The 25262-nt window shown below is 48.9% G+C and overlaps 8 protein-coding genes across 8 annotated transcripts; 3 read left to right on the top strand and 5 right to left on the bottom strand.

The window, feature by feature from the left end:
* Positions 1-371: 371 nt before the first annotated feature.
* ACHE_50457A (putative SNF2 family helicase) lies at positions 372-7171 on the top strand (the record flags this gene model as incomplete). The annotated part of the gene is made up of 5 exons (XM_043280176.1): positions 372-798; positions 856-1000; positions 1059-1802; positions 1857-6800; positions 6868-7171. 5 exons carry the CDS (start codon positions 372-374, stop codon positions 7169-7171), a joined length of 6564 nt encoding a protein of 2187 aa, XP_043137781.1.
* Positions 7172-7527: 356 nt separating this feature from the next.
* Positions 7528-8475, bottom strand: NUO24 (complex I 24 kDa subunit family protein; the record flags this gene model as incomplete). The annotated part of the gene is made up of 3 exons (XM_043280174.1): positions 7528-7917; positions 7966-8256; positions 8353-8475. 3 exons carry the CDS (start codon positions 8473-8475, stop codon positions 7528-7530), a joined length of 804 nt encoding a protein of 267 aa, XP_043137780.1.
* Positions 8476-8867: 392 nt separating this feature from the next.
* On the bottom strand, positions 8868-9410 carry ACHE_50455S (uncharacterized protein; the record flags this gene model as incomplete). Its single annotated transcript, XM_043280173.1, has 1 exon — positions 8868-9410. One exon carries the CDS (start codon positions 9408-9410, stop codon positions 8868-8870), a length of 543 nt encoding a protein of 180 aa, XP_043137779.1.
* A 190-nt stretch (positions 9411-9600) lies between these two features.
* Positions 9601-10567, bottom strand: ACHE_50454S (SGNH/GDSL hydrolase family protein; the record flags this gene model as incomplete). The annotated part of the gene is made up of 5 exons (XM_043280172.1): positions 9601-9734; positions 9789-10179; positions 10229-10307; positions 10351-10390; positions 10441-10567. 5 exons carry the CDS (start codon positions 10565-10567, stop codon positions 9601-9603), a joined length of 771 nt encoding a protein of 256 aa, XP_043137778.1.
* A 603-nt stretch (positions 10568-11170) lies between these two features.
* Positions 11171-11760, bottom strand: ACHE_50453S (uncharacterized protein; the record flags this gene model as incomplete). The annotated part of the gene is made up of 2 exons (XM_043280171.1): positions 11171-11497; positions 11665-11760. 2 exons carry the CDS (start codon positions 11758-11760, stop codon positions 11171-11173), a joined length of 423 nt encoding a protein of 140 aa, XP_043137777.1.
* A 373-nt stretch (positions 11761-12133) lies between these two features.
* ACHE_50452A (uncharacterized protein) lies at positions 12134-12776 on the top strand (the record flags this gene model as incomplete). The annotated part of the gene is made up of 3 exons (XM_043280170.1): positions 12134-12360; positions 12531-12568; positions 12619-12776. 3 exons carry the CDS (start codon positions 12134-12136, stop codon positions 12774-12776), a joined length of 423 nt encoding a protein of 140 aa, XP_043137776.1.
* Positions 12777-12966: 190 nt separating this feature from the next.
* ACHE_50451S (uncharacterized protein) lies at positions 12967-14433 on the bottom strand (the record flags this gene model as incomplete). The annotated part of the gene is made up of 1 exon (XM_043280169.1): positions 12967-14433. The coding sequence occupies one exon, from the start codon at positions 14431-14433 to the stop codon at positions 12967-12969; it is 1467 nt and encodes a 488-aa protein (XP_043137775.1).
* A 4368-nt stretch (positions 14434-18801) lies between these two features.
* On the top strand, positions 18802-19200 carry ACHE_50450A (uncharacterized protein; the record flags this gene model as incomplete). Its single annotated transcript, XM_043280168.1, has 1 exon — positions 18802-19200. One exon carries the CDS (start codon positions 18802-18804, stop codon positions 19198-19200), a length of 399 nt encoding a protein of 132 aa, XP_043137774.1.
* Positions 19201-25262: the final 6062 nt, after the last annotated feature.

Genomic DNA, 25262 nt, shown 5'->3' with positions numbered 1-25262 from the left:
CGAAATCAAGTAATGGAATGGCGTCAGGGTTGATTTTCAGGATTTATTCATATTGGACAGCGAATGTAGTATACTCCAGACTGTCAATTCATTCATAATAGTCACCGCTAAATTAGTAGACCTGAGTACCAGTAGAAGTGAATGCAAACATGTTCTTCCCTGACAAACAAAGACATTCACTAATAAACTGCATGAATTACCTTAACCATTCTAAACTCCTCTCCTTTGTTTTCTCCCTCTTCAACCTCTCCCACACGTGATCCCCATACCCTACCAGCACCCTCTCTCACCTCTTTGCAAAGAACCATCCTCTATATTGGAATCCATTGGACCATTAATTCTTCAAAAGCAAACCATTCCAATAAGCCACCATGCCCCTTCAAGCACGAAAAAGGAAACCCACCACCACTCCACGCTCACGCCGCTCGACGCGTCGAAAGCCTTCCAAACAAACCTCCACGACAACATCCCCATCACCATCCTCAACGACCACAGCGACTACCCTCGAAATCCCAGTCCCCTCACCCCCAGATCCCACAGCCCACGGCCTCCCCCGCGACATTCCCGAAGTCGTCCGCTCTCTCCCCTACGCTGGCAAAAAGTCCCCGCGCACGCTATTAGCACGAGGTCTTCCACCCATGTACCAGCTAAGCAATATATACCAGGACATGACGAGGCGGGCAATGGAGTTGGGGTTTGGAGATGTGGTGGAGCATTTGGGGGGTAGGGCGTTGAGGGTTGTTACTGTTTGTTCGGGGACGGAGAGTCCGTTGTTGGCATTGGAGATGGTGCAGAGGAGTGAGTTTTCCCTAATTGAATGTAGATTGGTAAGAGGGGGATTGCTGACGGTTGTAGGTTTGAGAGAGGATTTTGGGAGGTGTTTTGATTTCAAGCATCTGTTTAGCGCTGAGATTGTGCCGTTTAAGCAGGCGTATATCGAACGCAATTTCCATCCTCGGTATTTGTTTCGAGATGTTGCTGAATTGAAGGACAGAGTAGCGTGAGCGTGCCTTTTGCAGCCCTAAATCAACCTAGACAACCGTTAATGCATGAAATAGCCAAACCGCATACGGCTCCCTCGAGAAAATCCCCAAAAGTCCTGACATTCTAATCGCTGGTTTCTCCTGCGTCGATTTCTCGGGCTTAAACAACAACCGCAAAACCCTAGACGAAAAGGGCGAGTCCGGCGGAACGTTCTGGGGGATCATTCGGTATGCGATTACATACAGACCACGAATTGTGATTTTGGAGAATGTGAAAAATGCACCATGGGATGAGATCAAGGAAAATTGGAACGAGATCGGTTATTTCGCTGTGCACTTGGCTGTCGATACGAAAGCATATTACCTCCCCCAGACCCGCGAACGGGGATATATGTTCTGCATTGACCGTAGCCTCTTGGAAGAGCGAGAGATTCCAGAAACAGACATGGAGCAGTGGCTCGCCCTCTTCACGGGATTCAAACGGCCAGCCAGTTCCCCGGCCGGAATGTTCCTCATGGACAGCGATGATCGACGACTTGAGCAGATCGAGAGAGACATGGCTGCCTACATTACCTCATCATCTGCCAAGACGGCTGTTAACTGGGCGAGATACCAAATTCGTCATCAGGGATATCGTCTAGAGCAGGGCTTGGGACATCGACGGCCGATTAGTAGGTCTCAGGAGGATGGGACTTGTCAGATGCCGGATTTTGCGTGGCAGACGTATGTGAGGTCATTGCCGGAGAGGGTTTGGGATACGATTGATGCGAACTTCTTGCGGAAGCTTGGGGAGAATGGGTATGATATGAACTATAAAGAGTAAGCACTTCTCCCCCCTTTGTGACTTGAGCAGACAGAGTTGACGAGACCCAGGAGATGCATCGATCTATCACAAGGCCTCGACAGAGAAACAGATACCCGAGCATATGGGCTCGTGGGCTGCATCACGCCTTGCGGTATCCCGTACATTACGACACGAGGCGGTCCACTGTGTGGTCTTGAAGCACTCTCCCTCCAAGGCCTCCCGTTGGACAGATTGCTACTCACTAGAGAAAGACATCGTGAACTGCAAGACCTCGCAGGAAACGCCATGAGCTCGACAGTTGTCGGGGCTGCGGTTCTCTCGGCGTTGATTGTTGGATACAAGGTTCTTAATCCTGGCGACAAAACTGCTCCGAAGAAGGTTGAATCGAAGCGTAAGCAAATCATCCCACGAGATGATTACCGATTGGTTTCGAGCGGTGTGCCACTGGGCCATGTTTTCAGCGTAGACATAGCATATCTCCAAATGCAGGCCGCGCGCAGCGCAAGATACTGCACGTGTGAACGACAAACAGCAACACAACAGAACATCCTGAGGTGCACTCTATGCGACCACACAGCCTGCTCTGTCTGCGCCGGCAACCCAACACACGCCTACGAACGCTGGTCCAGCCTGACACGCAGCCAACCACTGGACTTTGTCAGTCATCTGAAGAACATCCTTCCTACCCGACTAGTCCTCTCCGGTATCTCCCCTGAAGATTATGATTCGCTAAGTACAACTTCTTTAGGCTGCCCTCCCGCCGTCTGGAACGATTTCTTGGAAGCAGTTTCACGAGCAATTGGCGACGAGCTCCGATTTCTGGACATCAAGCGAAGCGAAGATTGGACCGTTTCTTACCAGGGAAGGTATTCCATTTTGAATCTTATCATTAGCCCCACGAGCATTCATTGGTTATTCTTTGCGAAGCCGTCGGAGCTGGAACCGGCCCTTTGTCTCAACCGCGAGATACTCTCCAAACCCATTGCGCGGATGACGCCTGTTCGTGAATCCCTTCTTAACGGTGAATGGGAAGTATGTGCGCCAATAAGTTCCAGGTGTACAATGGCTTTCTCTGGAACTGGTGATCGGGTCATGTCATATGAAGCGCGATGCGGACTGCAGATGAAGCAGTTTATTGGATCTGAAGTTTGGAGCCAGATCACAGTTCAAGCGGCAGATGAGGACGTAAGAGATCTAGAAATAGATATCCGCGGAACTTATGAGCTCTTGCCAGAATGTGGAACGGCAAATGCCTCGTTGCATAAGAAAGATGCTACAGCTGGCACTCCTGCAGTATATTTTTTTTTGGACCCTCATAAGGTCAACGAGGCTGAGAATGATTCGTTTGTTTTCTCATTGGAGCATCGTCGTATTCCTGGGTATGCGCCGCGGTTGACTGTCGCTGAGCTTTCGCATATATGGCGCCCCTCCAGAGCAACTACCGAACCGGAGCATGTCAACATGTACTATCGAAAATGGACCAAAGCCCAGACGGCTCATTTGACGCTGTACGATTCTGATACTCCGATAACTTGCGCTAAGTTACATCCTGGGACAGAGATCTCTATTGGAAGGTCTGAATGCCGTGATGCAAACATCACGCTATTGTCGTTCTCAGCGCCAGCAAGCTTGATCAAATCATCAACAGCCAAAGACTCTTGGGAAATCATCAACCCTATCGAGTCTTCAGACATGTTAACGGACCTTTCTTGGTTACTACAAAGAGTCGCAGGATTCTCCGACTTCCAGCAATGGACTGAGGTTACCAACCGCAATAACCTTATTCCCAGCAATGAAGATCCCATCTGCACAGTCTGCATCCCACCCAAACCACGAACGCTCTGGGGTCGAAACAGAAAAGGTTGGATCAAAGCATACGAAGATCCATACGATGCAGCTCTTTACGAGCGACAGGTTAAAGCAAAGCCCTCACCCTTTTTGATCTTCCGCCGTGTTGATGAGGATGATCTTGGACATCTGCGGGTTACATTAAACATCCAAACACTTTTGCATCAGGCTTGTGACAAGTTAGTTGGACCGAATATTGGTAATGAGGTTGCATTCTTTTGGCGCTTGGTTCCCAATGCTTATGATGCGAGAAATCTGAAATTCCCGAAGTTTAAATTGAGCAGTAACAAGCATGATCCGCAGTCAATACAACCGCCCGGGTTTCGTTTGGGTCTACGGCCAGAGCAGCTGCGCTCGTTGTCGTGGATGATAGGCCAAGAGGGCGATGATGTTGCACCGTTCGAGGAAGAAGAGACCGAGGAGGCGTTTCTGCCGCTCATGATGTGGCGCGCAGAAGCTAGGGCGACCACACAAAAGGCTGTTCGTGGAGGTGTCCTTGCGGATGATGTTGGATATGGGAAGACAGCTATTATTCTTGGGCTCATTGATATCCAAGCTCAACGCGCCCGTCATACCGTTCAAGCACCGATTGAAGGCTTAATTCCATCAAATGCAACGCTTATCGTCATCCCTCACATAATGTTGCCCCAATGGAAGTCGGAGATCGAAAAGTTCCTAGGAAACAGGTATAAAGTCTTGGTGTTCCAATCTGCCGCCTCATTTACGAGCAAGACAATTCGCGATGTTCGAAGCGCAGACATTATTTTGGTTTCTTGGTCTGTGTTCAATAATGGTGGCTACTACGAGAAGATGCACAAGTTCACTGGAATGCCGCGCGTTCCTATGAAAGCGGGACGCAATTTTGATCATTGGTTTAAGGATGCTCAGGTTTCGTTGAGGTCTCATGTTCAGATTTTGATGGATCAAGGTCCTAATGCCCTCTTGAAGGCGATTCGTGCCAAACGGCAAGAGGTCAAGGACAAGCAGGCAAATTCCACGTATGTTCCATCCAGGCGGCTCAGAGGGAAGGTGTATACAGAAGCAAATATAGAGAAACTGGACACGGATTCCAAAATGCACTATGCGGATGTATCTAGTGCGGAAGAAGAGTCTGATGCCAGTGACAGCGAGTATCCTGACAGGCTTAGGGCCAATGTCGACCGGCATCTGAAGCTCCGAGCTACAGGGTCACTTGGTGCTCACCATACTGACGGCCTTGATGATTCAGATTCTGAAGGCCAGGAGACCAAATATGAAGATTCTTCGACAGACGATCCCGCCGATACCCGCAATTGCTGCAGAAAAGGCCGCGGCAGGAAGCGCAAGAACGATTCGGGCAGCGTCTCAAGCGGGAAAGGCAAATGGAACGATCGTAAAGAATTCAACATCACTGAAGACGACTCTCAAGACTGGACGACTGTGAAAACACCCTTGCTGCACGCTTTTTCGTTCAACCGTCTCGTTATTGATGAGTTCACATATGCCAATCCAGAAAGACTCGCACCTCTTTTATCGTTCGAGGCACACTCGAAGTGGATTCTTTCCGGAACGCCCCCGCTGAACGACTTTGCCGATGTTAACACTATTGCTCCCTTTTTGGGTATCCATCTTGGAATCGATGATGATGATTATGATGACCAGTCCCAGAATAAACGACTCAAGACGATATGGAAGCATAGATCCGAAGCGGAAGCTTTTCAATCCTTCAAGATACCACATAGCGAGGCATGGCACCGACGACGGCATGAAGTTGCGCAAAACTTTCTCAACCGTTTCGCGCGTAAGAACATCGCCGAAATTGACGAGATACCCTGCACGGAGCATATTGTCCTAATCAACCAGTCTCCAGCCGAGAGGGCTATTTACCTCGAGCTGTACAAGCAGCTAATGGCTCAGAATCGCCAGCTTCGTCGACGCAACCAGGGGCAATTCGGAAATGATCAGATCGAACGACTGGACGAAATCATAAGCAGCAGTTCGAGTCCCGAAGAGGCCTTGCTTAAGCGATGTTCCTCACTAGCATTGCAGGGTCGTTGGGATGATGGAAAACCCGAAGCTGTCACCTGTGAGACGCTTCTTGCTATTCGTGAGAAGCAGCTTGACGCCCTCGTGCATGATATACGAATGAAGTTTAAGCTGGCTGCTTGGGTGTATTGTAGTTGTGACTTGAAATATGAATCCTTCCAGAAGTTTGTCGAGAGTCTCATCAGGCATGACTTTGGTGACAGTGAGGTCACAGAAAAGGCCTATCCGCTTCTTAAAGGTGCTGTCTTCATGTCAAAACATGACGACTGGAAATTTTTTTTTGCTGAATTACGAGACGATGGAAGTTCTGAAAGAATCGTGGAATTCCAGAATCAATCAGAATCGGACGCCAGCGATATTGATATCAAAGAAGAAGATGACGAAAACTTTCTACCCTCAGGGTCACTTAAGAAAAGGAAGACAAACGCCACTGGCAACGGCATCAGGAGCCCTTCCAACCAGAAAACCGGACGAAAGAATACCACCAACTCTAAAGCAAATAAGATTGAACAACCCGACCTCCCCCCAAAACTGCGAAAAACATACGAATACGAAGTGACCCTCCACGAAGTCACATCCACCCTCCGCAACCTAATTGTGGAATGGGTGCTCCGGGAAAGAGCCCTCCGCTTCCTACGAACCGTCCGCCTCATACAAACCGGTACAGAGATCCCCGTATGCGACGGCTGCGACAATGGCCCCAATACCCTCGACGACGGTAATGTCCTCGGCTCTTGTGGACATGCAGTCTGTGCGGAGTGTGCCCGAGAAACTGTCCTGAGAGAGGAATGTGCTGTAGATGGATGTCGTGGCTCAGGAAAGCGGTTCAATATCATCAAAGCAAGCACCTTAGGCTACGACCACAAGGACAAGAGTGCGACGTTTGGAGGAAGCAAATTAGACAAGCTGATCGAGATCATCCATGGCATACCCAAGGATGAAAAAGCACTGCTATTCATCCAATTCCCCGAGCTGATGGAAGTCGCATCAAAAGCACTGGAACTAGCACAAATAAAACACACGGTGATTTCACCTACTGATCGTAGATCAGCTCAAAAGGTCGAGCAGTTCCAGAAAACAAGTTTTGGAGATAACCGGGTCCTGATCTTGAACCTTGGTGGTGAAATGGCGGCTGGATTGTGAGCTTCCCTTCCCTTCAAATCGTATGACCTGTCCCTATTCGATCATGATGTGCTAACAAGCCAGGAACCTCCAATGTGCAAACCATGTTATCTTTCTCTCGCCCCTCCTCGGCCAGACCCAGTATGACTATGACTCAGCCATGACCCAGGCCATCGGACGTTGCCGTCGATACGGGCAGACCGGACACGTCCACGTCTATCATCTGCTGGCGAAGCTGACAATTGATGTGAATATCTTCCAGGAGCGTCGAGAAAGGGTGCTTGTTGAGAAGGATGGAAGGCCGGTGTTGGTTAGCCATGAGGAGGCTGTGGAGTCTGAAGCTATTAGTTGTGAGGGACCGTCATTGGTCATGGATAATGCATTTTGACCCAATTCTTGTGATATTTTCTTCTTTTGTGAGTTGATGCTGTCGGAGTGAAATCATGCTGTGGAGAGAGGTTGGATGAAGTGCGATACGGAAGTCAAATGATCTCCGCTTACCAATAGCCATACTTTGATTCAAATCAGATACTTACTAGAAGAGCTATTTTGTTGGACGATAAATTGCATTGTACTGCTGGATCAACCTCTACAGTAATTCAAATGACATCCCAAACCTCAGGAACAATGTACTGTACAATTAGAAGCCTGGTGGATATATCTCGGGACTCCATTCCATTATGCCACCAAATAAAGAAACGGGAAAAAAAAAAGGGAAAACGCGTTTTAACTCTTTGTATTCGTTTATTGCTGAGCGTCCAAAGCACCATCCGTTCTCATCATGGTCTCCGGGTTCCACACCGGCGGGTCTTGCAAATTCGTGAGACCACCACTGTTTTCGCAGCTCTCTCTCTGGCTCAGCGGGCCGGGAGCAGGGACCTTGACCGACTTGTCCGTCGCGATAGCAGAGTCCTTAAGCGCGGTGAGGAGGGCCTTGGTGGATTCGGGGGTGAGGTCCTCGTAGTAGTCGTCGTTGATCTGGACCATGGGGGCGTTGACACAGGCACCAAGACATTCGACTTCGATGAAGGTAAACAGGCCGTCTTCGGTGGTGTGGCCGGGGGTGATACCCAGGTGTTCCGAAATGGCTTCGAGGATCTTGGTGCTACCGCAGCCACCGAGCTGGCATGGTGTCTACGGCCGTTAGCAATTGACAACGATGATAAACCAAGGCAGTCATACAGTAGTGCAAAGTTGAACAAAGTACTTGCCAACGGGCTCGCGGTTGTACATGGTGTAGAAAGTTGCGACTTCGTAAACACGCATCGGGGGCATCTCAAGCAACCGGGCGACCTCGTTCATGACACTGATGCTGGTGTAGCCGTGCTGGCGCTGACCCAAATCCAAGATAGGCATGACAGCAGCCTTCTTGTACTGGGGAGGGTAGCGTTTGAGGATCTCATCGATGAGTTGGAGGTTCTGGTCGTTGAATTTGAACGGGAGGGTCGGGTTGTTGGAGGGCTTGTTGCGGTGCTAATTGAGCAGATAACTCGTTAACAACATCTTTTTGACGTTCCCTTGAACAAATAAATGCGATAATCTCTGCGACGATTTCCGGATTGTACATACCACGGCAAGGGCGTCACTGAAGAGTTGTGGCCCAGCGGAGAACGCTCTGCATTGGGACTTGGGGAGCTGCTGGAGCAATTGACGGCCTACCCGGGGGGCGGCGGGGAAGAGCTTCGAAGCCATTTCCGGTGGTGTATAGAAGAGAGGAGAGAAGCGACGGGGATTGGAGTCGGCGTTGCGATACAGTAAAGGAAGTCGAAAGTTGGAGCGAGTCGCTGGTTTTGCGGGAGCTGCGGGCAGCCAATCAGCGGTGAGAGATTACTCCCGCCTTTGTGCCAATCGCCTTGCTTACAGTAAGACGGAGACATTTTGATATTGGATAGAGATATGATCATTTGAGAGAGATACAATACATTATTTGTTCAGAGGAAGCATCTCAATTGACCTATTTTTACTTTTATTTATTTATTCTGTGCCGGGCGGTGGGTGACAGAGGAAGCCGCTATCGACACAATGAACCCCGAGGCCGGACATCCATACGGAGTACTCATAACTCATAACCATGCCTAGACCAGCTAAACATTTTCCATCTTATAAACCTCATATGCAACCTCCTCATACGGATGCGCCTTGACCAGCTCCTCCACAGCATTCAACATAATCGACCTTCCCACACACATAACCTCAACCTTCATCTCCTCAACATACTCCAGCGCGCCCACAGACCCAATCGCCGGATTCGCACCATCACCCGGCTGGAACTGTCCCTGGCCAGGCATCTGAAAGCAACACTTGGAGTATTTTCCTCCGGAGAAGACGCCGGCACCGGCCGCGAAGACGGCTTCCTTGCACGGTTCGAGATGGGAATGCGGGACGTAGAAGATGAGCTTGTAGCGGTCTGGGATCTTGTCGGAGGACATTGTAAGGGGTCTTTTGTGAATGACAAAGCGAGAGGGTGGGGGGCTGGTTCGGGGTCTAGGGATTGCAGTAGCGGTGGTTGTTACTGGGCGGGAGAGTATTCGTAGGAACGGTGTCTGTGAGGCCCAGCAGGTACGGAAAGGCTGCGTAATGGCCTTGCTGGTTACTGGGCAAATAACTGATAGGATGCCTGAGCGCATTTGGTTGTATGTGGTCAATTGTCGAGAGTTGCTACGGCGTCGTTGGGCTTCGAAGGTCCGCACCCACCATGTGACGTCATATGACAGGCCACTATGCAAAACATTGTATCTTTTATGAAGATGTGAATGGAAATATGTACTGAAATTCTATTTACTGTCTATATCAGTGATCCTAGAGGTGAGTATGCACTTATTTGGGTGCGTCGACCCATCCTGGAAACACGAAGGGAAGCTTCTCTGGATCTTGATCCGGCCAATTCTTGCGAATGGTCTCCATAACCACATCGAACATGACTTTGTATCCTTCCGACGTGAAGTGTAGTCCTATTTTTCGGTCAGCGGGTGCCCGATACCATACAGAGTCCGAAGGGAACAAACCATCGGACAACAACCGTGACAAATTCTCATCATTCGGCAAATCCCTCGAGCCCGGCAACGCCTGACCCTCTTTCCATCCAGTGACATTCATAAACGCCGTCCAGAGATCAGCTACAGGGACATTCAGTGAAGTACCAACATCCCGAGCTGCTTCCGCGTACAGCTTAGTGTGGTGGGCGGTTCTGCTGGGATGCTGCAAGCTTTTGCTTGCGTCAAATGACTCCAGCTGGTACTCGTTTATCGGAGGGGGTGCTATGAGGATTATTTTTGGGTTCTGCGCTTTTGTTGCTGGGTGCCCAACGAGAGTTTGTAGGTTCTTTTTGTAGTCGCCGAGTGGAACATATTGGGCATTCCGGGGCAGAGAGGCGTCATTTGCGCCAAAGAAGATGATCTATGCCGTTAGTGCTTGACAAAGAGACAGAGATGTAAGAATTGTGTACCATGAACCGGACTGTAGCCGTCTCAGGCGTAGGGAAGAATTTGGGAAAGACCTTGACGGCGTGGGCAGTGTTGTATCCTCTAAGATGGTCAGTACGTTCTTTATAGAGGACTCAAGACATACGAGAAACCCCGATTGACCACATCCAGCTTTCGAATATACGCTATTATAATCAGCATCTGCGTGATAACTAGAATGGAGTTGAGGACTAACCATCCTGAAGAGCTCCGAAGAAACCAAAGTTCAGGTCCCTTTGACAAGAATTTTGGGTGATCGAGTCACCAAAGAGAATGAATTGGTCGTATGGCTGGCAGAGAGTCTCTGGGTCATTGGTAGACATTGTACTGTCTTTGTTTTTTTTTTTTTTTTTTTTTTGGAAAGAACTGCAGTGAGTTGTATAGAAATTTGTCCGGTTCAGCGGAGAGCAACTCATCTGCCCCGCAGTGGAAGACGAACAAATACATTGTCCTGAACGAACAATCAGCTAGTCTGAAAATTTATACGAATAACAAGCTATTAAAAAGAAGCCAAAAGTGCTTAAGTAGAAGAAAATATTTTCTCATTTATGTACAAAGTCATCTCAGGCGATATCCTGCATATACTTCACAGCCTGTTCTGCTGCATTTCTGACAAACCCATCCGGCCAATCTTTGGCAACCCCGATTGACCGTTCTTTCCAGGATGCCCACCGTTCAGCAGGACGATCAAAATGCTTCAGAATATTAGGGAAATTTTTCGGATGCCAATTCTTTATCTCGTTGCAAAGACCTCCTATAACTTCCACCCGGTATGTTCCAGCCAACAAGTCACAGCTGGAATGTGAAATTCTGGTTCAAATGGCTCACGGGTCTGGGCTTCACTCTTTCGTTTTTCCGCCTTGCCGTCCTTAGGATTGAGATTCTATTCGAGTGTATAGATCAGGTAATCGAATGCAGGTTTCATGTCAAATGGACCTAGCCCCGCTGCCACGAGGCTGTGCTTCAACATCTTGTGTTTTGAGGTAGTTATCACGAGCATTTCGTTTGGAAGTTTCGAAATCGTCGCTCTTGGAACACTTTTTGATGATAACGTGCATCATCATCCAATTCGCATCCCTCCAGACCATATTGATGTAAGGAACTCCATCGCAGGCGAGGAACTCCTCGTCATCATCGACGGCCTCATTCCAATGGAGGTTATCCGTGGTTTTCGATATCGCAGTGAGGAGGGCGACGAGATCTGGCGTGCGCGAGGAAGGCCATTCAATGAGAGCGTCAACCAGATGCTCCGCCTAGTCTACAGACAGCCACGATCTCAGGCGTGTAGCCTCCCCAATCTGGGACGGGGCAGTTGGAGATAGATCGCGTGATGGCCTGAGCCGCTTCGTCTGGGATTGTTTAATATGAAAGGATTGGAGAGCGGCGATTTCCTCGGCGTAAACAGATTCGAGGACTTTACTCTTGCTGCTGTAATTTCGGAGGCGTTCGTCAAACCATTCTTGAGGGACTTGGTGTCCTTAGGAACTCGAGAAAAATCCATCATCCACCCTGACATTTCTGGTTAATGTTTGTACTTTTGTCTGGTCACAGCCATTTTATTAAATAGCTGAAATCCTGTCTGACATCGTCAATCAGTCTCGTATCTGGCACTGATCTTTAGTGGGTGCCTGCTTGGATCGGTCAATCAAAGAATGCATGATCATTTGGGATACATCCGTGATTTTGGACCCAATAATATGTATTGCTATTTACAGAGTACATAAATACCAAGTAATAATATACTCCGGAGTACTTCGATCTTCCGACATAACCATACGCGGTGTCCGGGATCGATAACAACTTCGCTCCCATGAATTCCAAGCGACTTTACACTTCAACCCGCCTGCCATTTGCTCCATCTCCCCCCTTTTAATATATCTTGTTCGAAGATGAGTGATGCTAAGGATCACCCTAAGCATGACACACACAAGGAGGTTTCCGAGGAGATCAAAGCCATTGACTTTGAATGGACTCCTGAACTTGTGAAGCTTGGAACCTCTCGCGGCTCGATACATCCCTCGATTGGTCCTATCAAACAAAGCGACGGATTTCTGAACTACATCTACCGGCCTGGTATGGCCCTGCCAGACCCTGCTGATACGCGGGAGTGTCTGAAGTGGGTTGGGCTATCCGACGAGAAGGACGTTGAGGGGTAACAGAAGTTCAGTCAGCTATATCCAGATTATCAAGCATCCAGCTGTGGATATGATGAGGAACATTCCCGGAATGGCCTCAATAGCATTAGCTTCCCTGTTATTGACAAAATGGTGGATGTATTTATTAAAGGGCTAGATACTACACAGATGACTTTGAATATACTCGTGGTAAGTCTTTATAGTCAACACTATAGGCGATTTTCTGCTGATCAATATAGAAGGTTATATTAAGAAGGGCAGAGAGCAAGGACTCCGGTCGGAATTTGCCATATTCAGTGGACTGCATAAGGACGATCCCCGAGCTATCAATGACCCTTTTCTATTCAAGGAAGACTGGTTCAGCAAGGGCCCAGAGGGCATCATTGTTAAGGGCTAAGCCCGTAGTGCTAATGACTAGCTATCTCACAAAAGATTTCGTTGAAGAACAGGAGAACGGATGTCCGATCGGACAGCTTTATATACAAATGTACGCCGTGCGGGGTAGGTAGTCTGGTAACCCCTCCGATCATCTCTCCGAATAACATATCATTTATTCTACAGGCGCAGCCTGTGACAACACCCCCCTCCTAAGAATCATCCCCATCCCTCACAGGGCTCTGGCTTCCGTGGCGTTGCTCCCATTCATCCAGTGCGGCGGTATTCTCCATGTTGTGCGCAGCAGTCCATTCAGGATGTAGATAACCGGTCCATTTCACTAGGTATTGTCGCTGAAATCCCCGTCCACGGCGGATCTGTCGGTAGTCCAGTATACGCTCCACCTGGTATTCTTCCTCGCCGTCAACAAGCACAGCTGGGGGCTGATAGTCGTCATTGCGCTGACTGGGAAAGGGGTTGTTTGCTGCTGGCCGGAGGAGGTCAACATGGAAGACAGGGTGGATACCCTCTGGTGTGTTCAGTCGGTAGGCATACGGGCTAATCTGTGCTAGGACGGTATATTTGGCCTGGCGCACATCAAGCTTCTTGCTGGGACGGCTTGTTCGGATATTATGCAGGGCGAGCCAAACTTTATCACCAGGCTTGTAGTGTGGTGCAAGGTTTCGGTAACGGTTGGCATATTGTTCCTGTCGTTCCTGGGCTGCAGCTAACTCACTTTGAGCGACCTCCAATGCATTCTTGAGTTTGTCAGCTATTCGTGCACCTGCAGACCCACTGGATGATTGTTGGAGTTCTTCAGTGACTGGTTCAACTAGTTGAAGTGTCTCCAAGTGGTACCCATGGTCAAGGAAAAAGGGGCTGAACCCAGTAGAAGCTGCAGTCTGGTTGGCAATTGCAAGCTGCGCCATAGGTAGGATTTCTGACCAGTTGTCCTGTGCAAAGTTGCAAAAGTTACGGAGATAGCTCTCAACAACTGCATTCATGCGCTCTGTTTGCCCATCAGTTTGGGGGTGGTAGGCAGTGGATAGGCGTCGATTGATCTTGAGGAGGCTACACATGCGTTCCCAGAGTTCACCCACAAACTGTGAGCCGCGATCAGAGGTGATAGCAGCTGGGAGGCCATGGTATGCCACAACATGCTGCAGGAACTTTGGTACAATGTAGTCACTTCCTGTCCTTGCACAAGGGATTAGGATAGTCCCTTTTGTGAGGCGGTCTACTATCACCAGGATAGCACTGTAACCATTTGACTCTGGCAGTCCTTCTATAAAATCCATGGAGAGTTCACGCCATTTGCGATCTGGGATAGGTAAGGGTTTCAGCAGTCCTTGTCGTCGATCTCGCCATATGTTGGTAGCTCCACATTGGTCACAATTCTTGACAAAACGTTTCACATCTGCACTCATATTGGGCCAGAAAAGTTGTCGAGCAAGTAGACTATATAGTGCATTGCTACCTGGATGCCCAGACAGTGGGGAGTCATGGGCTTCTTGCATTAATCTTGTTCGTAAAGGTTCATTATTGGGAACCCATCGTCGTTTGCGAAAGAGGATCCGACCATCAGAGTCTAATTCACATTCGCCAATTGAGACCTGGATTCCCAGTTCAGGAGGGAAATGAGGTAATCCTGCACGGATGGCATCACGAAGTATGGGCATAGTGGTATCCTCAGCTTCTGCATGGCTCCATTGCTGTTCAAGATCTGAGGTGGTGTTTTCATTTTCTGTAGTTCCATTACTAGTATGGATTGGTAGGATTTGAATGGACTTGTCGACCTGTACAGCTGACACACAGCATATGGTGCATTCACTGGTCTCAACAAACGCATTAGGGTCCAAGAGGCGCTTCTCTCGCATCTGCAGTCGTTCATCACCTGGGTCGTTGGGCATGTCTTGATCTCGGCGAGATAGGGCGTCAGGAGTAAGGGCAAGTTTCCCAGGTCGGTACTGGAGGTAGAAGTCATAGCGGCTCAATATATCTGCCCAGCGCATCTGTCGTTCATTAAGGCGTCGCAGCTTCATAAAATAGCGGAGATTCTTATGATCAGTGATAATGATGAACTTGGGTGTGCTAATGAGCTCTGATTCCCATTCCTTCAAACAATTGATGATTGCTAGCAACTCCTTGTCATGGATCTCATAGTTGCATTCTGCAGGTGAGTTCTTTTTTGAGAAGAAGGCACATGGGCGCAGTACCCCATTGTCATCATATTGGGACAATACACCACCAGTAGCCCAGCCAGAGGAGTCAGCCTCTACCACTGTAGCGCGGTCTGGATCAAATTGCGTTAAGATAGGTGCAGTGGTAAACATCTCCTTGAGCTGGTTGAAAGCCTTGTCAGCGTCTGAATTCCATGTGAATTTTGCTTCCTTCTTGGTGAGTGCAGTGAGTGGTGCTGTGATATTTGCAAAGTTTCGTATGAACCGTCGATAAAAATTGGCGAACCCTAGGAAGGAACGCACCCCCCGTACACTGGTTGGGGCTGCCCAATCCTTGATAGCTGAAATTTTGGCAGGGTCCATGCGGATGCCTTTGCCTGCCTCAATAATAAAGCCCAGGTACTTGGTGGATTGTACTTCAAATTCGCACTTGTCAATATCAAGCTGAAGACCAGCATCCTTGAGCCGTTGCAGGACTTTGGAGACTTTTTCACGGTGGTCCTGAAGGGATCCAGAGGAGAAAACTAGGATGTCATCTAGGTATGCAGACACAAATTCATCAAGGAATTCCTGTAGAGTCCAGTTCACATAGCGTTGGAAGGTGCTCGGTGCATTGGCGAGGCCGAAAGGTGTGACTAGCCATTCAAAGAGGCCAAAACGTGTGCGGAATGCAGTTAACCATTCATATCCCTTTGCAATGCGGATCTTATGGAAGGCGGCAATAACATCCAGCTTGGTAAACCATCTAGCTTTTCCAATACGCTGCAAAGTCTCATTAATCAGGGGCAGTGGATATCGGTCCTTCTTGGAGATTGCATTAAGGGCACGATAGTCACAACAAAATCGCAAGCCACCCCCAGGTTTCTTGACAAATAGGACTGGTGCAGCTGCAGGGGAATCACTAACACGTATGAACTGCTTGTCCAAGAGTTCCCGCAGGGTTTTCCGCAGTACAAGGAGCTCTCCCCGGGACATGTTGTATAGTGGACCCCAGGGGGGTTCAGGTGTGTTTCCCTTCTCATCCTTCCCTACTAACTCAATTTTGTGATCCACCTGTGGTCCACGGTGTGGGGGCAAGGTGTCCGCCTTCTTCCGTTCAAACACTTCTAACCAGGCATGATACTGCTTGGGTAGCTTTTCTCTAGGGTCAGAGTGATGTTTAACCTCTAGGGCCTTCTCAATATCCCGCATGCTGGCAGTAAATATCTGTACACTATGGTTTTTCTTGCGGCGATCCATCCAGGCCCTGAATGATTGAGCGCTGACCTGATGGATCTCCATGTCTGGTTCATGCTGCAGCGAGGGGACATGATCACCATTGGCCAGACGTAGAGCAGGTACACCCAGAGGGCTGTTCGCAATAATGGACACTCCTTGGTGGTAAAGCCAAGGTAGGCCAAGAATGAGGTCTTCATCATCAATGCGGGGAACAATGTATGCATACATTTCCTGTTGTTTATTCCCACCAACGTCCATAGAAAAATAGGCGACTTCTGTGATTAGACCATCTCGTGGACCATCAAATCCTCGCATGCTCCGGGGGGAGATGGATATGCGCTGTAATCGGTGACGTAAGGCGTAGCGTTCAGATATGATACCATATGTTGTACAACCAGAATCTGCTAATGTTTTGCAATTGCTCTTTCCATTGACTAAGGAGCTGACTAGCAGTGGGGGACCATTGAAGTGAACGTTTTGATTGAAGGTACGCCAATATCTCTGTAACCGATCTAGCTCTGACTCCTGTGGGCGACTTTGCACAGGAGTTAGACTTTTCCCGAAGGTACATCAGGCACTGGTGTGGCTTGAGTGTCATCCAGGACGGCATCTGTGACATCCTCTGCGGTGAATTCAGCAACCCTAGCTGTAGGACGTTGTGCAGGGAGAAAGGGGCACTGGCTAATCTGATGACCAGCAGAGCCGCATCGGAAACAGCATCCCTCCTGCTTCCGGCGCTCAATCTCTTTACCACTGACCCATCGAGCCCGCTTGCGTTGGGGGTTTCGGGCATGAGAAATGGTGGGCTCCCAGTCCATGGGGTCTCCTTGGGTAGGAGTAGCTGTGGGGGAGGTTGCTGGAGGAGGAAACATGGGTGTAGTTGTCCGTCGATTAAGGGGACGTCGGTGTTCTGCAGAGCGCTGTTGGTATTTCTGATGCCTATCATAGATACCCTGGAGTTGAACACAGTATTCGCTAAATGTTTTGCAGGTAGGCGCGTTAACAAGTCGATTGAATATATCGTCATTGAGGGTGTTTTCCAACCAAAAAATCTTCATATTGTCGGGCTGGTTCTGTTGGCCAGCCTCCATCAGATAACGGTCAAAGGTTGCAAGCAGTTCATTGATGGTTTTGTTGCCTTGTTTCAATGTGCTAAGGTTGTACATAGCCTTCCTCTGGAGCTCCTTATCCATATAGTTGAAATCAAGATGTTCGAAGAGTTTGGTCACTGTATCGTCGTTTACCATAGTGGGCGAATCAGCGTTGGCAATCATCCATGGAAGAATATGGCTAGCTGCATTGCCAGACAATCGTCCATAGGCATACCAGAGGCATTCATAAGGACCTCCCAGGGCCTTCCTGTCGACATGGAGCTTCGCTTTCAGGAGATGTTTGAAGTTCTGATAGGAAGCAATATCTCCCTTAAACACCTCAGGATCCGGTAAGATTTGTCGGGGGCGCTGGTGCACACTATTGTTATCATTGCTTTGGCTCATAGTGCTTGGGGTCTCCTGTGAGTCTGTAGTTTCCGGTTCAGCACTCAGTGCGGATTCTTCGTGATCGCTAATGGTAGGGGCTTCATATGTGGGCATGAGTTCTTGTCGTCGTGGTTCTCGTCGTGGTTCTCGTCGTGGTTCTCGTCGTGGTTCTCGTCGTGGTTATCGTCGTGGTTCTCGTCGTGGTTATCGTCGTGGTTCTCGTCGTGGTTATCGTCGTGATTATACTATTTTCAGTCGATCCCTCTATCGCACGATTGGGCCGCCGATAGGAAAGGAAAGGAACGAAATCTAATGTTAAGGGCTAAGCCCGTAGTGCTAATGACTAGCTATCTCACAAAAGATTTCGTTGAAGAACAGGAGAACGGATGTCCGATCGGACAGCTTTATATACAAATGTACGCCGTGCGGGGTAGGTAGTCTGGTAACCCCTCCGATCATCTCTCCGAATAACATATCATTTATTCTACAGGCGCAGCCTGTGACATCATGGTTGATTTCACCATCCCATTTTGGATGCAGCTCCAGATGTTCATGACACTGAAGTTGGTACACGAGGGAAAGGCATGGAAGGATGATCATGGAAAATGCTTGGTCTATAAGAGAAAAAATATGGATCAAGCAAAAGTGAGAGTGAATGATAAAGAGCCTCAGAGGCTACGAGAGCAAGCGATAGAGGAGTATGAAGCAAAGAGAGAACAGGAGAGCTGGCGAGACTGACAGTGGAAGAGGATGCAAGGGTTGAAGAGGAGGAGAGACGAGAGGCGGAGATGTTGAAGGAGAGAACATAGAGCAGGCTGTTTGGCAGAATGATGGGGAAGCAATGTAGTTAATTGATATTGAAGCCGACTGGGCTGAGAGAGGAGGGATGCTATGCGTCACGAACATCCAGGAGATATAATAATAGTGAACATTTTGATTCTATCGATTACCGGAGGTAGAGACTTTTAGCCTTGCAGGCGCATTGTTTAGTGACCAGTTGTTAGAGCCCAACGAGATGAGTCACATGATAGTCACCCCGTGTCCGTAGGACCCCTCGAAAGGTATTTGGGGTGGGCCAAAATCAGAATGGCCCACCCCTGGGCCATTGTACGGAATACTGGTTAGGGGGAACCCTTGTCTCTTTTGGAAAGAGCATAAACATGAGTATCCTATGCTTGCAAAGATAGCACGGGGTATCCTCTCGACACCTGCCAGTGGTGCTGCTGTTGAACGGCTCTTTAATTGTGCTCGTGATGTCTGCCACTATCGTCAGGGGCAACTAAAACCAGACACAATCAAAGGTCTGATGCTCCACTTATTCTCACCAAAGTTTGAGCTTGAACAAAGCGAGCTACAGATGATCAAGGAGAATTTGTCCAGTGGCGACGCTGCTATGCTTGATCAGATAATGAAGCCTGTACCTCTCAATGAGGTCGAGCCGATCAGCGATAATGAAGAAGAGGGCTGCGAAGATGATGATCTATCTGATGATTTAGACAGTTCAGACGATGATCATTTAGAGGAAGAGTTGACTCTCACACAGATTATAACTCAGAGAAAGCAAGCATGATGCAAATGGACTTGGAATAAGACCTCTGAGCCTCAAGATGATGGAGATAATGGCCTCCCACTTCCTGAAATGGCAACTGAAGAGAGCACACAGGCGCGGTAAGGCAGGATTCGGAAGAAGTCAAAGCTGCCAGATGGATTTGAGATTGATAAACTGTAATAGTAGCTAGAACTCTTTCTGCAGAAAAGATCAAAGAAACTGCATTTTGTCCAAAAACAATTTAACAAATAATTCGTTTTCAGCTTCATTTTCTCGGAAATCATTAAATAAAGAAACTGCTTGGCCACCATTTCGATCGAAATGCATTATATAAAGAAATAGTTTCCAGACTCAGACTGGATTTCTACGGCGGACTGAAAGCGAGTTGTGGCCAAAACCTTTTCTTTTTTTTTTTTCGAAAATGACTTTATTATTATTATTATTATTATTATTATTATTATTATTATTATTATTCATACACGCATCTGTCAGCCCTATAGGCCGAGTGGCGGCAGGTCCTGCAGGGCGGCCGGGTAAACCGCCGTAGTGGTAATCGACTTTCTACATACATCCTGATATGTTATCCCGCATGTTGTATGTCCCGTGCTACTGTTTTTGTACTGCTGTTCCCATGGCCACGAAGGTCCATGGGCCTGTTGGATACTATCTCGTTTCCTTCCCTACTTCTGCAAGCGTTTAACCTCAGCTGCACTATGCTGCCAGTTGCTTCGTGTCCGTTGTTGTGACTCGGTATGTGGTTGGTAGAGTCTGAAACTGGCTTAGGAGGCCTGTCTCAAGCATGAAACGCACTGCCTTCAGTACCAGGTCTGGCTGTGTTAGGTAGGCCCGGTAATCCAACTCCCGCCTTGACCCCTGTGTAAGATGGCGCATCCGGGGGCCTGCCTGGTTTGTACAGTGGAGGAGAACATGGCGTATATCTTGATGGCCATGTCCACAAGAGCATTCAGTCGATTCCATAGCGTTAAAGGTGCCAAGATAACTAGCCAGCGCAATCTTCCCAGTTTGCATTTGAATGAGGACTGATGTGGCAGCTCTCCATAGGCCCTGGTATAGTCGCATTGGTGCTTTTGGGGGTTCTTTCCATAAACGACGGAGGGAGTTCCCATGGGTGGAGATAGCCCATTCAGACTTCCATGCGCTTGCTGCTTCTATGCGGAGGGCTCTTCGAGTGCTAGCCATGAGAGTGAGCTCCTCCACATCATTGGGTGCTGGGGAATTAGCAGCCTCTTTTGCAAGAGCATCAGCACACTCATTGCCGTAGATGCCTTCATGACCTGGGAGCCAATACAGCTGTATATTCCAGCCGCGTTCCTGTAGGTGAGATGCAGTGCGTGCAATCTTGCTCAGGATATATTGGCCAGAAGACCTTCCTGGAGCTGAACATGCTTGAATTGCTGCCTGATTGTCTGTAAAGATGATCGCTGTATAGGCCCAATGGGAACGTTGTGATGTCGGTCCAAATGTGTTGCATATTTGGGTGAGAGCCATCTCTATGCCTTGCAATTCCGCTGCATATACAGTATGAGTAGCTGGGGAGCCAATGTGAACTGCCTGGCGCCCTAGAGGTGAAACCACTGCTGCTCCAACCCCTTGTTCTGTCAAGCTGCCATCTGTGTATGCAATGATGTCAGCGCCGTTATGTAAGGCGGTTTGGTGAGCTGCTAAGGCATCTTCCCGAGTTTCTGCTATGTGGGATTCCAGACCTGACCACCATGGTGAGGTCACATGTGGGTGTATAACCTCCAGTCTGTTCTGAGAGATTGTAGTTCGCCGGCCCCATTGTTCTAGTGGTGATGTCAGGGGGTCTTGGTCTGGGTTGGTGAACCATCGCATGCGCTGTTGCTTTGCATTCATTGGTGCTGGTCGTTGGCCAGAGCGGCGTATCTCAATGAGGGTGGCCATAAGGGGAGAGGTGGCTATCCGGAGATATGATTCTTTGGCCGCGCGCTCCAGTGCAATCATTGGAGGAGGGATGTTGAGACATATTTCCAGAGCAGCTTGAGAGGTTGTTCTGAATGCACCTGCTATCCCATAGAGGGCCCTGTGCTGGACAGATTCCAAGGCTTTCCTAGCAGCATTTTCTGCCACCTTAAAGCCCCACCTAGCCCGTACAAACCATGTGGAACAGGCAAATGTGATCTGCAGCCACAAGACTGCTGTGTACATTTGGCGGAGATGAGATAGGGTGATTCCCCAGGTTGATCCTGCTATGGAACCAAGTGCTGCTATCATTTCAGTTGCTTTAACTTGGGCGTGTTCAATTTGTTTCATGCCAGTGAGATGCTGGTCTAGCTGAACACCAAGGTAGCAAAGGGTAGGCACTGGCTTAACCTCTACCCCTTGCACTTTGACTGAAGCATTGGTTGAGCTCAAGGGTCTAGGAACACCTCGGACCTTCCGCCATAGATGTATCAGGCCATATTTTGCTGGGGCGAACTTGGAGGCATGTTGAGTTTCCCATTGTCCTGCTATCTTGTGTATTTGCTCAAGACGTCGGCAGTTAGCTGCAGCAGCTCAGCTCCAGACAAGTATGCATATATCATCAATGTAGCCAGTGACCATAGCTTTTCCAGGGTAAGCCTCATGTATTCGGTTGATTAGGTCTGCATTGTAGAACAGGTAAAGAATTGGAGAGAGAGGTGAGCCTTGGGGTATGCCTGTGTTTGTGGTAAACTGGCCTGTTGCACCCTCCATCAGTACAATATTTGTGATGCGGTGGTGTAGGAAACTCGCTATCCAGTTGACAGCATTGATTGGGACCCTTCGTTTCCGGAGGTTATGGATCAAGTGTTCATGTGCAGCATTGTCAAATGCACCACTAACATCCAAGGTGAGCAGTGTGGCTACCAATGCACCAGTACGCCATGATGCATGGACTCGTTCCAGCAGGAGGTGAATAGCATGTTCACATGATCTCCCTCTGCGGCCACCAACATGGGTCTGTGGTAGGAGACTGTATGCTTCAACCATATAGCTTATGCGGGTTGCAATAACTGCCTCTAATGCTTTTCCAATTGTATTAAGCAGGGCTATTGGTCTGTATGCCTTTGGATCTGCATAGTCCGGTTTGCCAGGTTTTTGCAGTACCACTGTAGTTGACTTTCGGAAGTGCTCTGGGCAGTATCCCAACTGCAGGCAAGCATTGAACAGGTTGGTGAGGTGACTTAGGAAGGCCGGGATGGCTATAGCGCGATGTAATGTCAGGTTCAGTATTCCATCAAGACCGGGGGCCTTGTTTGGTGCAGCCCGCCGGACTGCCTGACAGACCTCTTTCTCTGTGATGGTAGGCATCTGTAGTGGTTCAGGGTATTCATAGCCAGGGATGTCTGAGAGATCCGCCTCAGGAGTTGGGGGAAATAGAGTCTCCTGCAGCACCTGTGCTTTCCTTTCTGGAGTGTCATATGTTTGGTTCCCTGCATGAAGAGTTGGTGTGTAGGTTGGTTGGACACCTCCACGGCGGCGTGCCCATCGGGCTAGTTTCCAGAAGCCTTCTATTGACTCAGTTGCCTCCTCCACATGTCTCCGGTGGCTGTTCCGGCTCAGTTTAGTGGTTTCTCGGCCCAGTTTGTGCCTGGCCTGATGGAATGCCTTGATATCTTCCTCCTGGCCAGAGGCAGCCCAGCGTCGTGTGCGGTTAACATTGTTGCATAGTCTCTTCAGTTCTGGAGGGTATCCTGGGCGGGAGTAGGGAGTGACCCTGGCTACAGGGACTGTGCTCTCTGCAGATTGCTGGATGGTTCTAATCAGGTGGTTGACTATGACGTCTATCTCCTTGGTGGTAGCTAGGGAGTATGTAGGCCGGAGGTCTGCAGCCAATGCCTTTTGGAAGGCATCCCAATCAGCTTCCTGCCACTTCATCTTTAACCTCTCTGGAGCTTTCTGCACAGATATATCCAATTCTGTGAGAATCGGTATGTGGTCTGCTGCATGCATCCAGTCCCGTCGGTCTTGACAACGAACCAGAAGATCTGTAACCTCAGCGGTAGCCCATGCCAGGTCAATTGTAGTCCGGTGGCAACCCCGACCTGTGTGCTTCTCATATTTAATAGCGCCTGGCGGTGTAAGCAGTTCTAAGCCATGGTCTTCAGCTATCCTGATGAGATCATCTGCTTCCTCATGGCGGTGGTCGTAGTCAGGTCGGGCCCACATTGGATGATGGAGGTTAAAATCGCCCACTACCATGTGTTTCTGGTTGGGATATTCAGCTAGTGCATTGTGCAATGCACCAATGACACTGGGTTGGCCTGTGACAGGGCTGGGGTTATATGCGTTATGAATGTGTATGGGGCCTATTCTTGTGCGCAGTGTTAAGGTGCTCAGGTCCTTAGTATGATGCTGTATCGCCCACTTCATTGGTTCCAGTGCCTTGCTGACAAAGAAGCACACCCGTGGCATATCAGCCGCATTAGTGTCCTTGCTAGTAGGCTTGATCAGGAGGTGGAAGCGGTTTCCAAGTATTTGTGAGTATGTGGTCAGTTGGTCTGTGTGTCTGTTGATGTAGGGCTCCTGGATAGCCAGGATCTCTAGGTCGCGCACCTCTTTCTCACCAAAGAGGTGTACCATCACTTTCTCACATGATTTCCAGCAGTTGGCCTGCAGGATTCGAATTTGTTTAAATTCCATTGTTGATCACAGTTCTTCCTCCATTGGGTCTTCATTGGAGTGATACTGGCTCTGCTCATCATCAGACTCTTGACCATGGTGCTGGGTATGGCTTTTGCGTCGGTTTCGAGTCTGTCTGAGTATTCTTGGAGCAGCATCAGTGCTTGGGGCACTGAGAGCTCTTGCTCTAGACCGCTGGCGAGGGCCCTCCCTGAGCTGCAAAGTCTGGGTCTGGGTGTTCATCTCATTTTCTGGTTGGGTATCCGCCATAACGCTGTTTAGTTCAGGTTCATCTTCTGTGCGAGGTCTTTTATTGCTCTTTCTGGGTTGGCCTGGGCCGCGGCGTTGGGTGTGGTACTCTGCAGCTTCTGCAGGGGTGGGGTCTTGTTCCTCCCCTGAGGGGCCTACAGAGCCAAGGGAGACTGGAGCACTCTCATACCATCCACGTCCATTGACTCTGTTATGACGTGCAATCTCCACCTGTTCCACACGGGCTGGGCAGCTGCGGTCAAAGGCAAAATGGTCCTCTGAGACCTTCTCGCTTCGCTTAGTGTTCTGTTTCTGGCAGACTGCACATTGGGCCTTAGTGCGGTCTCTTGCTGTGGGGCATTCCTGAGAGGAATGGTCTAGTGCACAGTATGCACATGAGGTAGGTCGCTTGCAGTTTCGGGCTATGTGGCCGTATGTTTGGCAGTTGAAGCACTGCTGGATCCGATGAGTTTGGTCGTAGTATTCACATGGATGGTCGCGGCCGTCAATTGCCAGGCCAAGCAGTATGGCTATATTGGCAGCTCGGTCATTATCGAACTCAACAATTAGCTTTGATGTTTCTGGTTTATGTTCTGCAATATGTCGGGGGCCAAGGAGCCATTCGAAAATGACTTAATTATTGCCACAGGAAATACAAAATTCCACACATTCATATTAATTCATAATCGTTGTATAATTCCCAAGATTCTGCACACCTAGACAAGTCTACTAAGACACTTCACCTGCGATAATTAACTCGTTAACGACTCCTGAAATTTAGGCAGTCTTGTCACTGAGACAGACCACAATGAAACCAATGGTTGCTATATCTGACTTCCAGTTGCTAGCATGTTGCTGTTTAACATACTGTCTCCAATGTTTGCTAGAGATATCATTAACTTCATAGAAATCTAGGGCAAGATCCTGCCAACCCAATTGCATCTCTCCTTTCTCATTTAGGAGGACATTGCTGCGGTCAACTGAGCTGTATGATATGAGACCATCTAGAATCTCTCTGTGTGACGGCCTGGTCACGTTGGTTGGCTATCACGTGAAGTGCGTTGTTTGCACGAGGCCTGGTCATCAAAATTGATGGTGAGCCACAGTCCGCGAGCAACTTCTTCGCCCTTCAATGGAAGGGCATTATTGAATTCAAGATACATAAGCAAGGCCAAGAAATCCATATAGAACTCCAAAGCCTCATCGTGAGC

This window comes from Aspergillus chevalieri, chromosome 5 (genome assembly GCF_016861735.1).
Source record: "Aspergillus chevalieri M1 DNA, chromosome 5, nearly complete sequence".
NCBI lineage: Eukaryota > Fungi > Ascomycota > Eurotiomycetes > Eurotiales > Aspergillaceae > Aspergillus > Aspergillus chevalieri.
This window is presented reverse-complemented; position numbering and strand designations above follow the sequence as displayed.